The sequence below is a fragment of the Emydura macquarii genome, unplaced genomic scaffold (genome assembly GCF_026122565.2).
Source record: "Emydura macquarii macquarii isolate MOO-44397 ecotype Brisbane River unplaced genomic scaffold, CSIRO-AGI_Emac_v2 contig_2676, whole genome shotgun sequence".
Taxonomy (NCBI): domain Eukaryota; kingdom Metazoa; phylum Chordata; order Testudines; family Chelidae; genus Emydura; species Emydura macquarii.
In genome coordinates this window covers 25,372,733-25,386,398 of record NW_027132813.1, presented here as the reverse complement: position 1 = coordinate 25,386,398, position 13,666 = coordinate 25,372,733, and the positions used below count along the sequence as shown (strand labels likewise).

The 13,666-nt window shown below is 41.8% G+C and overlaps 1 protein-coding gene across 2 annotated transcripts; it reads right to left on the bottom strand.

The window, feature by feature from the left end:
* Nucleotides 1-6,737: 6,737 nt before the first annotated feature.
* SIX3 (SIX homeobox 3) lies at nucleotides 6,738-10,251 on the bottom strand. Of its 2 annotated transcripts, XM_067565425.1 has the most exons (3): nucleotides 10,158-10,251; nucleotides 9,488-10,091; nucleotides 6,738-6,930 (listed from the first exon to the last, which is right to left on the bottom strand). In XM_067565425.1, the coding sequence occupies exons 1-3, from the start codon at nucleotides 10,249-10,251 to the stop codon at nucleotides 6,738-6,740; spliced, it is 891 nt and encodes a 296-aa protein (XP_067421526.1). The 2 variants fall into 2 exon arrangements, with proteins under 2 accessions (XP_067421526.1, XP_067421525.1); XM_067565424.1 differs by having other exon boundaries at nucleotides 9,488-10,251.
* Nucleotides 10,252-13,666: the final 3,415 nt, after the last annotated feature.

Here is a 13,666-nt window from a genome sequence, read left to right as displayed (position 1 = left end):
TTAAATCTGCAAGCATCACAAAGAGGCCGTGATCCCATCTGCCTATGATTCCAAATTAAAGTTCAAACGAACGGCTTACACACTGCTGATCCTGTATCATAGCCTCTCGCGACCCTTCAATTACTATTTAATAGAATTACAGTTTTAAATCCCAATAGTCTTAAAGAATGTTTTATCACAGACTGAAGAGAGAGAATATACAGGCACCTTCAATGTTATTGAACTATATTGCTGACCTATTTAGATATTAAAAGGGAATGTTTAGTGTTCTACAAGATATTACAAGAGCTACTTTAATCTTCAGATGAGAAAGAATATATATATGTATGTGCGCCGACATACATATGGACACATATATGTATTATATATGCAAATACAGACACGTGTGTATACACACACATACACGCACTCACTGAGAGGGATCAAAAATCAATACACCTTCTAAACTATTAAACGATTGTATTGTTGACAAATATCGCTAGATAGATTATTCCAGGAGGCAACCAAATTTTCCTCCACTCATTGAGAGATACACTTTAATGGTCCTTATTAAATGAACTTCTTCTCGTGACGTTTCTGTGCGGGGAAAAGGCAAATATTGGCAGTAGAGCTAAGCCTCCCTCTAGTAGCTATATCTGAAATTAAAGTCAATCGAAATCCGAGTGTGGATATTGTAAATGTTGACTTCCAGTGCAGTTTCCTCCATTCTTCAGACCTGTTCAGCAAAGGACCTGCCATCCGGAGGGTGGATGCTGACACTTCATCTCCATTACAGTAAAGCGATTTCTAACCACACTCTTCCAGATATTTACGCCTAACCTTTACTTATTCATTATTCTTTTGCATTCTTCTTCTCCTGCACGTCTATAGATGCTGGACTGCTTGAAGCCAGCTGTCTCACAAACGTCTTAAAATAAAACTAAACAAACAAACAACACCCCCCCCCCCCGCGCGCACGCACACACACACACACACACACTCAGAGCTTCAAAATGCACTTTAGCGTTATTTAATCTCCAATATGCCCTAGTTGTATGTTTTGTTATTACCTTGCCAGAATGCAATATTTATCCGTATCACTGGTAATATTCCTAATGCCTTTTTTCCACCACCTTCTCTCTTTTCCCCTCTCTCTCTCTCTCTCTCTCTCATCTGTCGTAGTTTTGCAACTGGGGATTTTGTTCATTTCTTTTACCATTTGCAAACTTCTTTCTAATTGGTCTTTCTATAGGGCTGGGAGACTGCAGCTTCCCACTCCAGGCCGCGTGTCCTTTTACAAACTGGACTCTGTGTCTGTGAGTATGTGTGTCTGCGCGCGCGCGCTCCAAGAGGCAGTGTTTGTCTGTCTTTTCCCTGCACGCCGAATCCGGGCCAGTGCAGTGTGGAGCTCAATAAGAAACTGCATGAATAAACACGAATAGAAAGTTGTGCTCAGCTAACCGGAGAAATCAGAGCAATACCAGGGCACCAACGTCCACAATTCTTTTCACTTTGGGCCGGGGCTATAACCTCATCTGGGTATGCTAAAGATTAAGGGCAACGGGCAAGCAGATTCAGCTTCTTCGAAAAGCCAACTGTAATTGATCAGGGAGAGGGATCTATAGATTATCGAAAACCTATCGTAGTCGGGAAAGGACCACGGTCACCGGTGGTATCGCATGCACACAAAGGACACGAATCAACGTTACAGGGCCCTGGCAGACATGTAGGTAGCTAAAACAGGGAGGGTTTCCAGGTGACTTTATTGGCTTTTCAGACAAAGACGCTGCAGACACACACACTCATACTAGAGAAACAGATTATGGTCGCACTCCGATGAATTTGCACCCTTTCCTTCATAGCAGTGGGCTCGCATTAAGTCGAGATTTCTGCGTGTGGACATAGAAGCACATAAACAACCCGTAGACGTGATTGTCACGACACCTAAAAACTGTTGTCACAACTAAACTGTAACACCGTGTCTAACTTGATGCTTTTTTTTTTTTTTAAATCGTGCAGTGCAAGAGTGTGTGTACAATCTTTGCAAGCCGTGAGACAGAAATATTTCAATATATGAATATGTATTTACAAAACTCGCTGTCCGTTCCCCTTTTGGCTCATCACAATCACAATCCATTCTGGATAACAGGCGTCCCGCGTGTCTCTCCTATGAAAGAACATATCCCCTGTGCCATGAATTTAAACTTCCTATAAGGCACCGGTGGGCTTTGAATCTGTGAGTTCTCTGCCATCTGTCTCCTATCCTATGGCTTTCGCTTAAATATTGATCAAATGCACTTCAGCTGCCGAGTAATTTCATCTTAATCAACAGTCAAGCTTGTCACGGATAATAAACTAATACTGGAGAGGGCTTGTCGATAATGATCGGCCAGAGGAAGTGAAGAAGGTAACCCCCCCCCCCAGTTTGGCGTTTCCGATAGGCCCTATCTTACCAGGGCAGATGGATTTAGTGGGTGAGAAGGCTTAAATGCAGATTTTCATAGATTTACACCTCAATCAACCATTCAGATTTTTAATGCAAATCCTAAAACAACATCGTTTATCTATTATGGGGGCCAGTTTTTAAACAGAATATCATTAGCTGTAGCATTTTCATATATAGTACAAATAAACACAAATATACTGTTTGCTGTGCGTATATGTGTGTATATCTCATATACTATCTCTCTCTCTCTCTCTCTCTCTCTCACACACACACACACACATACACACACACACACACACCCTGCCTGAGAAAAATACTGGAGACAAATACTTTACAAATCTGTATATTTGGGCCAGCAGCCCCATTATGAAAACTAGCTGGGTTTCAGGGACTCATTACAAATCACCAAGTACCACTGTTTCGTACGTTAAAAGATGGGCATTTGTGTTTTCGAAAAACTCAATAACTTTCTGGAATCAAAAAATAAAACAAAAGGAAAGAAACTGAAAATCAGCCCAGATGTTTGAGGGAAGAAAGTTGATGATTTAGATCAGTTGGGGAAAAGGCATTATGCCTGTTTCATAAAAGGAGTTAAATATATTCCCAGGTAAAAGGTATCTAGTGGTATTTCAAGAAAACAAATGACTTCAAATATTGTCATTATGTTGACCATGAAAATAAAGATTAAGACCGAGAGAAATTTGCCAAATTCAGGCGTGATATTACTGGGAGTTTCTAGATTCTAAAGTGAGGAAGAAGAAACTTTCACATCTCTGAATCTTTTCAGGTATTTAATTCTGTTACAAACAGCAGAGTCATAATGAGGCTCATCAAAAAGAGAAATAAAAATATTGCACTTTTAAAAATTCATAAATAATGTCGACAACTGTCCTTGCAATGATCTTAAGTAACTCCTAGGTGCTGTGATTTTCTCTACAAAAGTGTTTGCTCCTTGCTAACACATGTTGGGATTGACGAGGAGAACAGATATAACGGACTCGATTCAAACGTCAGATGCATGCGAAGACGCAGATAATTTTGGAGTGTTTTGTCCCGTGTTAGTATTTTTCTTGGTCTTTGAATCTGCATGGGAAAAAGGAAGGACTAATAATATAATTTAATTCCCCCACGTAATATAATACGATGCTCTTTTTCACTTAACTTCAAATCAATGCTAGTTTTGCATACTTCACGTTGTTTAAAAAAAATCCTTCTATGCTGCTAAATATGCAATGAATTTAGCAAAACTAATGTGCAGCATATTGAAGGTATACATCACGTTAACAGAACACTTTTATTGTCTTGTGTATGACAAAATATTAAATATGGTGTATCTATAAAATTAAACACATTTCTAATTATGCAAAATTCAAATGGTCTTTTCATTTGAATAAAAACCGAAATGCATCTGTAAGTGTAAATGATAAATCCATTTGAGAATTATTTTTATTGTTTTTCCTTAGCAGGGGACTGCTCTCTCAGGAAGCTGACTGTTTTTTGGAGGAGAGAGAGGGTACAGGTGGGATTTTAAGTACAGGTGAGCAAATTCACTGATTTTCACTATTTGGGGGCAATTCCTAAACGCGTCTGAATAGATTCTGGTCCACTTTACTCCGTGACGCGTATGATAACAGAGCAGCAAAGTTAACGCGTCATGATTGGAAGCCTTCCAGGTAACAAGGTATAAGAAAAGGACCTCTTAATAACGATGACTATAAACGATAAGGGTAAATGTTCTATACGCTTTCCTTTCCTCGTTTTCTCTCACTATAGCATTTCACGTGATCAAACAGGTCTGCATCATTTACTATTTCTTAACTATTCCTTCATTTAAAGCTTTTGGGCAACTTTCTCTAAAAATATTGATAGTCATAAACATGTTCCCAACAACTGTTTGTGCTGAAAGGAAGCTGAATAAAACACACACAGGATTTTTTGAGGGATATAAAAGATCTATAAATATATTTCCATTTCAGCTTCTTTTCAAAATAATCAATGTTTTTTCTTTGAATTCAATTCCAAATGATAGGGTGTAGGATTTTTCCCCCTCCCCGTATAGCTTCATTTTTGGAAATTCCTATAGTTTTCCCTAAAATGTCAGGAGTTTTCTATTCAACTAGCTCGGACCTTCAAAAAGAGGAAAAAATGCAGCCAAAACAAAGTCAAATCGGAAGTCAAAATTAGTTTTGAAATGGTCAAGAAATTCCAGGCACGTTTCACACTAATCCTAATAAGTTTCAAAATTGTATTTTCAAGTAAAAACAAGTTTAGAATTCACCTCTTGTTAATTCACGGTTGAATAATCTGCCTAGGGCTAAGCAAAACTTTAATGCAAAAGGTGATGCTGGAATACTGTTAGTCATGCAAATAAAGGCTTCTTTCAGCACATTACAATATACTTAGGATTCAATGGGAGGAGCTGTAACCTGATTAGGGAGAGTAGTTTATAGTTTTTGTTTTCATTTAAAGCTACAAACAAATACTAAAGCATCTTAAACGCTCTCTGGAGAAACCTGCTAATCCCAATAGAAGGACAAAGTAATAATTTAGGCTCAAAGTTTTTTTTAAAAAAATGAAAAAAATGTGTGAGCCAGTGGTGTGAAAGCAGGATTGAAAGGACATCACTGTGCTTTGGAATCACATTCAGCGTTGTAGTTATATCAGCTTCAAGGGGCAAAGTTTGCCTATGCAAAAGTGATGTTGTCTTTTCCTTCCCCTTTACAGACACTGTTCTTTTCACTACGGTAGACTTTTAATGTAAAGCTATTTTATATTATTTTTTAAAAAAATCAGTTTTAAATGTGCGACAAACACAGCACTTTACTTCAAAACACATAGAAATTAAAACCAAAACCAACCAAACAAAAAAACCAAACCAGCCTAGCTGCTAGATATACACAAGTAAAATCCCAGATTCCACTGGCGTGCATCGCTAACCAGCCTGAGAGCTTCAGTACATATAAACTTGAATAATTCATACTGGCTCACCTAACCAAGCGAAGATTAAAAAATAATTTCTCAGTTAGGGTGTGGGGGGTTATATATATATAGATATATAGATATATAGATCATTTGCAATAGACAAAAACACCAACATCGCTGAATAGATAAGAAAATGGAATACTGTATTTGATTTAGAAAGTTTGTACATATAGATAAACACGCAGTTAAGGAAACAATAGTATAAGCGTCCTACGTGGAGTTTAAGAAGAGACCCCAAAGCTGCTATGAAATACTCAAAATAGCTTTTGCATAAGATAACTACAGTTGCACCCTAAGCTGTTTTCTATCGCTGAGGTCCCTTTTTAAAACCTAGCACGTCAGATCTTGACAGCTAAGTTTGTGCAAGGAACACCAAGTCAAGGAAAATAAAAAAAGGAGAGAGAGAGAGAGAGAGAGAGAGAGCGATGGAGACAGAGAGAAAGCGAGAGAGGGAAAAAAAGAAAGAAAAGAGCAAATATCATATACAGGCATTTCTACACATATATTACAAACTGGGAAAATGACCGCATCATTAAGATATACATAATTCATATAAAATTTTGAAATAAAAATAAAAATCTGTTACAGTCATAACTATTCTTTTTCCACATTTATAACCAGTACCCACACAGGCAGTGACAGAAGTGTAGAAAAAAAGGTGCTTACGAATAAAATGATTGTCTGCTGAACAAAAAAACAGAAGATTGCATCTTGGCTGGACCATCACTTGGACTTAAAAAAACAGAGAGAAAGTGAGAGAGAAAGAGGGGGGAGGAGGGAGAGAGAGAGAGAGAACCAACAAAAAGGCGATAAACATTTGTTATTTCCCTCTTCAAGGAGTTCCTTTTTATTTTTTTATTTTTTATTGTTTTATACAAATTCGATCGGAGTTTTTGTTTGTTTTTCTGTTTCTTTACTATAGAGAATATTTTTCCCAGATACAAATTTAATTATCAGCATCATCATTATCATGCAAGTGGGTGAAATGCGTCCATGGAAAAGCGCAAAGGAGAAATCGTGCTTGTCTTAAAAAGAATACAATTGTCACCTTTTTTAATATAATTATTATTATTTCCCCCGCTGCAGCATCAGGATCAGTGACTGTCTGTTGAAGGTTTAGCTCCATCTCTTGGTGGTGATGGTGGCTGTTGACGGTGGCGGCGGATTCTCTTGTTGTTTGTTTGCTTGTTTGTTTGCTAGGTGTATTTATTTGCTCTGCGTTTCTCTTGTTGCGTGTGTGTCTGTGTGTCCTGATTCTGGGGCTGTTGGTTTGTTTGGTTTGGGTCGGGGAGAGGGCGCTTGGTAGGTTGGTTTGGATTGTTTTCCGGTATCATACATCACATTCCGAGTCGCTGGAGGTTACCGAGAGGATGGAGGTCCCCGTCTCGGCTCTTTCTGTCAAACTGGAGACGCTGGTGGTGGGGCTGGCCGCCGTGGACGGAGACTCGGCCGAGTTGTGTGTAGGGCAGCCGGGCTCGGCCAGCGACCGCATGCCGCTCTGTCCTATCGCCTGGTGCTGGAGCCTGCATCGCATGGGGAGACAAAACAACGACACAGTCCTTCTGAGAAAGGAAGAGCGAGCCACGGGCAGCCGCAGTCAGTAGCTCCCAGCTACCCCCTTCCCCCGGCCCTTGCAAACACACCTCCGCAAACAAACACTCACCGAACAGCCTCCCTCTGCGAAGGGCTCCAGCCACATCCCCCCGCTCCCCCAGAGGGCTCGAAGCCCCACGCCCGATCACCTTCTCATCACAGGCAGCCTGGCTTTTTAGTAGCGACCTGCAATCTATAGAGCGCGATCTGCCCCTGCACCGCGTACACACATACATATGCATGCATGTGTATACAGGCCATCAAGGTTCAATGAGTGAACCCTTCTCTCCACCACCCCCCCTCCCCTTCTCAGTCTTGTTTTGGTAAAGCTGTCGGCCGTGAACTGCATTGCCTCGGCTTCCTGTCACCGCAGCTGCAGACAGCCTCTTGCAAGTGTTTCAAAACAGATCTGAGAAAGCCCACTTCAGATATGATCGCGTGAAACTCAGATATAAATAGAGAGATCACAACTTTAAAAAAGCATGATGGGCATGGGTGGGGGAGTAACTAATTTACTGCGCCTGAGATTTTATATATAGAGATATATTTTCTGTCCCCCCCCCAACTAGTCCATTTTTCGACCATAGACACCAGAGTATTGTGGGCCTAATCTAAACAGACAATATGTATGCGTTTATCAAACGCACAGAGGATATGGAAAGCTACAAAGAGTGCTCTGTAGTATAAAATAATTGCAGATGAATCTGACTTCTCTTGTCTGATAAATATATTTTTTTTAAAAAAACAAACGTATTTTAAAATGTTCAAAGATACGCTGGTGCTCTGGAGAAGGGCTGGGGGAAGCAAAATCTCCCAAGTGTTTAGAAAAAAAAATCTATAATGCATTTTTTCTATCCCTCTGAAAAGGAGAACGTTTGAATTTAAGTGTGATTCCGTTTTGAAAAACAAAAACAAAACAAGAGCCTCCAAACTGCTGCCCCTCACAATGTCAACACACGGGAAAACATTTGCTTTTTAAACAGACAAAATAAAGACAATGAAATATAACACAATATCTTCAATTGCATCTTCATAATCTGAACATTCTCCTACGTCTGGTTACACGGGTCTAAATACAGAGAAAATCTAATTCAAGTATAAGGGAAGAAGCTAAAAGTCCTGGACTGACCAGTCATTCACAATGCATAACAAGCACTGCCAGCGTTTATCAAAACGCACTCCTCAGTCAACTGATTCCCACCAGAGCATTTTTCATTTCAATGCCTGCAGAGAGCAGAGAAATTTATATCGCATTATAATTTCCAGTCATTTTAAACTTGCTTAATTTTTGGCGTGTTTGATTATTTTCTCCCATTATAATTCCTGCTGTGTTCTTTCCGCTGTCAACAGCGTTCAGTCAACAAAAGCATCCGTATGCAACTTCTGTTTATTTACAGTACTAAACTGCTCTGCCTTCCATTTGATGGAAATCAAATAGTGAAGCAGTTGTAGTCTGTATTTCTTTTTCAGGACCCCGAATCACCAGTACCAATAATACAGTTACAAAGAATTTGGGGAGACAATATAAAAAAGACCAGTAAGTTTTATTTACACGCTTCCAGTGGTAACTCAACGTATTTTTTTAAATCAGCCTGTAAATCTTGTTGAAGGGTCTATTTTAAATTTTAAAATAACTTATAAGAACTATGTTGAGACAACATAGGATATAGTTGAATTAAAGGTTTGCTTTCAGTATGACATTAAAAACACAAAACACACACACACTATATATATAGATACACACACACACACACAAATAGATAGTCATGCTGTGTACATCTATAAATATAAATGCGAAGGAAAATGTTTTTCATTGCCTCAGCACTTGCCCCTATTTTTCCTTCTGAGGCAAATGAGTTTGTTTGTTTTTTATAATTAATAAGAACAATAGGAGAACAGCTGCCTTCTTTGCAGAAGCACACTTTGAATTATGATGTTTGTTTAAACTGTTTAGTGGGGGGGGGGGGGAGGAAGGGGGATTCCACTAAGATGTGCCAAACACAACTGACATTAAAAAAAAATACACCGAGCACAGTATTGTGTGGTTTCCCGTCACTTTTACCAATCCACCAGGAAAGGAGAGAATTCGCTGCATTTGGAGGGAGCCGTTTGTAAACCGAATTATACACGCACAGGTTTAGGAAGAAGCAAAGTCTTCTTTTCAAATCAAAAACCAAAACCAAAACAAACCGAATAGGCTCTTTGCCTCCCCGTGTCTGAGTGTGTGCGAATAAACTTTGTTCTGGCAAGCAGCGAAGGCTTGCCGGTGCTGCCCTTCGTAACAACTCCTTTGCAACTGGAGCAAATAGATCGGTAAGCGGGACGCTGCTGGATTCTTTATGAATTATGATTCAATACAAACAAACCAACCAACTCCCCCACCGTCGGGGCCCGAATAAATAAGCCCGAGAGTGCTAACACTCCTAGAAATCAGCACAGCCCTGTCTCTCGCTCTGCTCCCGGAGTGGGGGTGCCGTGTGCACTGACCTGTTTTTAGCAGCGGCTGCTCTGTCTCTTTGCCTTCGGTTTTTGAACCAGTTGCCTACTTGCGTGGGGGTGAGGCCGGTGGCCTGCGCCAGTTCCCTTTTCTTGCTGGGGTTGGGGTAGGGATCTTGCAGGTACCACTCCCTGAGCAGGCTGCGAGTCCTCTCTTTGAAGCAGTGCGTCTTCTGCTCTCCATCCCAGATGGTCCTGGGCAGCGGGAACTTCTTCCTCACCCTGTATTTATCAACCGGCCCTAGCGGGCGACCCCGCAGCTTCTCGGCCTCCTGGTAATGCGCTTCGAGCCACATGGCCTGCAACTTGCCATGAGACTCCTTGGTGAATTTGTGGTTCTCCAGGATGTGATAGAGGTCGCGGAAGTTGCCGGTGTGGAAGGCCACCACCGCCCGGGCTCTGAGGATTGACTCGTGTTTGTTGATGGCCTCGCATGCCCCTGGTGCCACGGGCAGCGACCAGAGGAATCTCCCCAGCCTCTCTATGTCTCCAGTCTCCTCCAGCGTCTCGCAGACACTGGCCACTTGTTCCGGGGAGAAGTTGAGGGTGGGCAGCTGAAACATTGACAACTCTTCTTGGGGTCCCCTGGAGTTGCCTCCGCCGCCGCCGCCAGCACCGGGGCTGCAGCCCGTGCTGCTGCTGCTGCTGCTGCTGCTGCTACTGGCGAGAAGTAAGGAGCGGTGATGCGGGTCGGTGGCGAAGTTTGGCAAGAAGAAATGGGTGGGATAAAGCTCTAAAGGGGACCTGAAAACCATGGGATGACCTGAGAGAGGGGGAAACAAATCACGGAGAAAAGAAAGAAAGGCAGGCAGAAGGGAGGAAAGGACACACACACCCCACACGCATCCACACACGCACACACACACACCGCCACATAGAGACACACAGCCACACACACACACACACGCACGCACGCACACACACACACACACATACACACACACCCCAGCCCAGCACCGCCACCGAGTCAAGATTCAATGATTCAACAGCAATCGCCCTAATGACAACAGCCTCATAATATCTCCCCTAAATCCACAGTGAGTGCAGCATTGAAACATTTTGTTTCGCTTTTCTATTGGTCTTCCGAGTGTCGTTGTGGCGTTGCCATGGCACCCCCTGCCAATCACTGTCAGCCCTGCCAATCATTAGTGAGTACGTAAGAAAGGTTTTTACCACTTCGCGCAAATGCACAGGGGGGCCGAGGGAAGCAGGATGGTTAGTGGAAAAGGATTTTTTTTTTTTTGTATCTTTGCAACTCTTAATCTCAGCACTTCCCCTTCTCTCCGTGTCTCCCCCCTCCACACCCCTCCTAAATAAGGGATCAAATAATGCGAAAAGCAGTGTGCACATATTTGTTGAATGGGATGAGCAATTAGAGGGTGGAATATTATTGTGATCTTAACGAGCCTCGTTAAAGCTAAAGGAGATATGGGGGGAAAGTAAATGGGCCAGGCTGGGATACACGTTCGGATAAAGGGCTCCTAACTGAGACAATTTACACATGATTTGCACGTAGTTTCACTTCATTCTGCCTATCTGAACACTAATAGTGCCGGGGAAGAAAAGAAAGATGAGATCATTAGACCCATCCTCATGCCGGTGACCCTCCCAGAAGCAGCACACACAGTACATTCTGGGTTTAACTCTGGTCCCTCAAGAATTTCTCTCTCCACCCCCGCCCCCCCCCACCCCGGCCCTTCACTTAACAGGGTACCTGCTAAAATTCAAGCTTAACGGGATCTGCAGAGAGTCCCCTGCAGGGATGCGGTGCTGCCAGGACCATCCATGCTCTGAACCGGCCCTCTTTGGGGCTTTAACTTAGAGAAAAGCACTCCGAATCCTGGGCACTCCGAATCCCTACTCTGCCTTTCTTTTTCAGCTAAATACTTCCCTTCCTTAGTTCCTTCTCTTTCTCTTCTTTTTTCTCCCTGTCTCTTTTTTCTGTTCTCTCTGCTTTTCTTTCGTTCCTTCTTTTCGCCTATCCCTCTTTTTTATCCTCTCATTTTTATGCTTTCTTCAGAGCACAGCAATCTTCTGAGCTAGCCCCTCGCATACACGCCAGCCACCGTTTTAATGCATATTTCCTCCTTTACATACAATTTCTGCCCCCAACTTTGGGGAAAAGAAAGAAACAAGTTTGAAGATTAAATTACATTTGTTTTTTAAGTGTGGGCAAAGAACATATATTTGCAGTTTTAACCCCATATTATTCCAACTGCTAGCTAGGCTCCTGGATCTTGCTACCATGCAACTATATTTATTATTAGGTATGTTGCTTTTAAGAAGATTTAATCAGCATCTTGAACTGGTAACGCTTTTGTTTAGTTTCTGTAGCTATGGAAGTGTGATTTACAGAGATTTGTACGGGTCATGGACGTCTTTCCAGACTTACTGTGTATATTTAGACAGGACTTTGCTTGGTGTTAAAAAGTGTATATTTTGAATAGGTTCACACACAGTAGCAAACAATACCGACATTGTAAAGGCATGTACAACGAGTATTGAAACGCAGCATCCAGACTTCAACTAATCTGCCCTCAATAAAGCTGAAATAATTATCCTAAGCCGCCTTTCTAGAAGAAAAATCATTGAGGAATTCAAAACTTTTTAAAAGATCTTTTCTGCATTCCGATGCAGATCTAGGGGTGAGGAATAGAGCCCAAACTACTTTCAGACATCAATGGAGGAAAGGGGGGGGAAGAGATATTACAATTAAAATGTGAAAACATAGCGTGACTTGGCCTATCCGAAGGATAATAATAATGCTGCTATGGGTGGTAGAAGTTCTTTAGCTGGACTCCGAACTGGTTGTGATCCCTTTCACAGCGCACTCCTCATGAAATAATTCCAAGTGGCAGATGAATAGGTCCAGTTGGAAGAGCTGCTGGACTGGAAGAACCGCGCTGTATTACACATTCATCACATTTTCACTAAACTGTCATCAATGTGCCACGTTATTCATCATAATGACAATAACTCGCCCTCTTAATTTTTAGTGATCTGCTTAAACACTTCTGTTAACATACTCGGAGAAAACTTTCCCCCCCTCTCTTCTCCCTTCCTGGCTCATATTTCCAGTTACACAGCTAAGGAAGCAAAGCGACTACTCAGCCCCTATACAAATGACTTGACAGTATTAATCGTACAACATGTATAGCCAAAGATTTTAATACACACACACACACACACACACCAAAAAAACCTTTTCTTGTTAATCCTTTCCTTTTATGTAAAAGATTACCCAAAAAAAAAAAAAAAAAAAAAAGGAGGGGGGTGATTCCTGCGAGGGGTTTCTTAATATTTGGCTTAATTTGCTTAAAGCTGCAAATTAAACTACCCCAAAAATCATGTCAAGAATGAAATACAAAGGCCCTTCTTATTTTCTAGTCTCCCACACAATCATACTTGCTTAGACGATGCTCCACCGTGTTAGGATTCCTGGTGAACTTTGCAAAGCTACAAAAGCTCACACCAGAATCTGCCTTCGCTTGTTTCAGGTGTCATCAGAAACCGACAAACTGCGTTTCTGCCGAGAATTCTGTTTTCAAAAGATGTGTTCTGGAGTGAATCTCAAACCATGATTAGATGTAAAAAAAACCCAGCAACAACAACAAACAAAAAACCCTGATGTGCCTATTAGCTAATATCAAGGTCGTAATAGAGCTCTGCATGTCGTACAGCATAAGCGATATTTCAGCCGTGAGCTATTGCACAGTTGGACCCAACATCCTAAAATGTTTGAGGATTCTGAAGCAGCTAACTCATCAAAGCGAGTTACTATGGCACGATATGCATCTGACAAATCTTGGGAATGGGACTCAGTGTTTTCCTAGCTAGCTGGTGATTCAGTTCTCCCCTAAGCCTGTTAGGGACACATTCTCATGTCCTTAAACGTACAAGCAGATAATTGTTGGCGCTCTATCTTTGTGCGAGGAGGCCAGGGTGTAAATGGCTTTTAATGACTGCAGCTGCTGGCTGAAAACTGTCAATGGAATTGGCTAATTCAGAGCCCCCGAATCATGCGAGCTCTCTGCATAGTGCCGCTGAACCCGGACGAGCTGAGCTAGAGTTACTGTCGAGGGGAGAGATGCGAAGCCATGATCACCAGCAGCAGGGAAAGCAAACAAGAGGACTGGGAAAGCAAACCCCTCTCGACTCGGAAAATCCTTT

Excerpts from the sequence above, each read along its gene's own strand:
- SIX3 (XM_067565424.1), bottom strand. The coding sequence starts at position 10,251 with ATGGTTTTCAGGTCCCCTTTAGAGCTTTATCCCACCCATTTCTTCTTG. Across the intron at positions 6,931-9,487 it reads GCAGCCGCTGCTAAAAACAG|GCTCCAGCACCAGGCGATAG; the intron begins GTCAGTGCACAC and ends CATGCGATGCAG.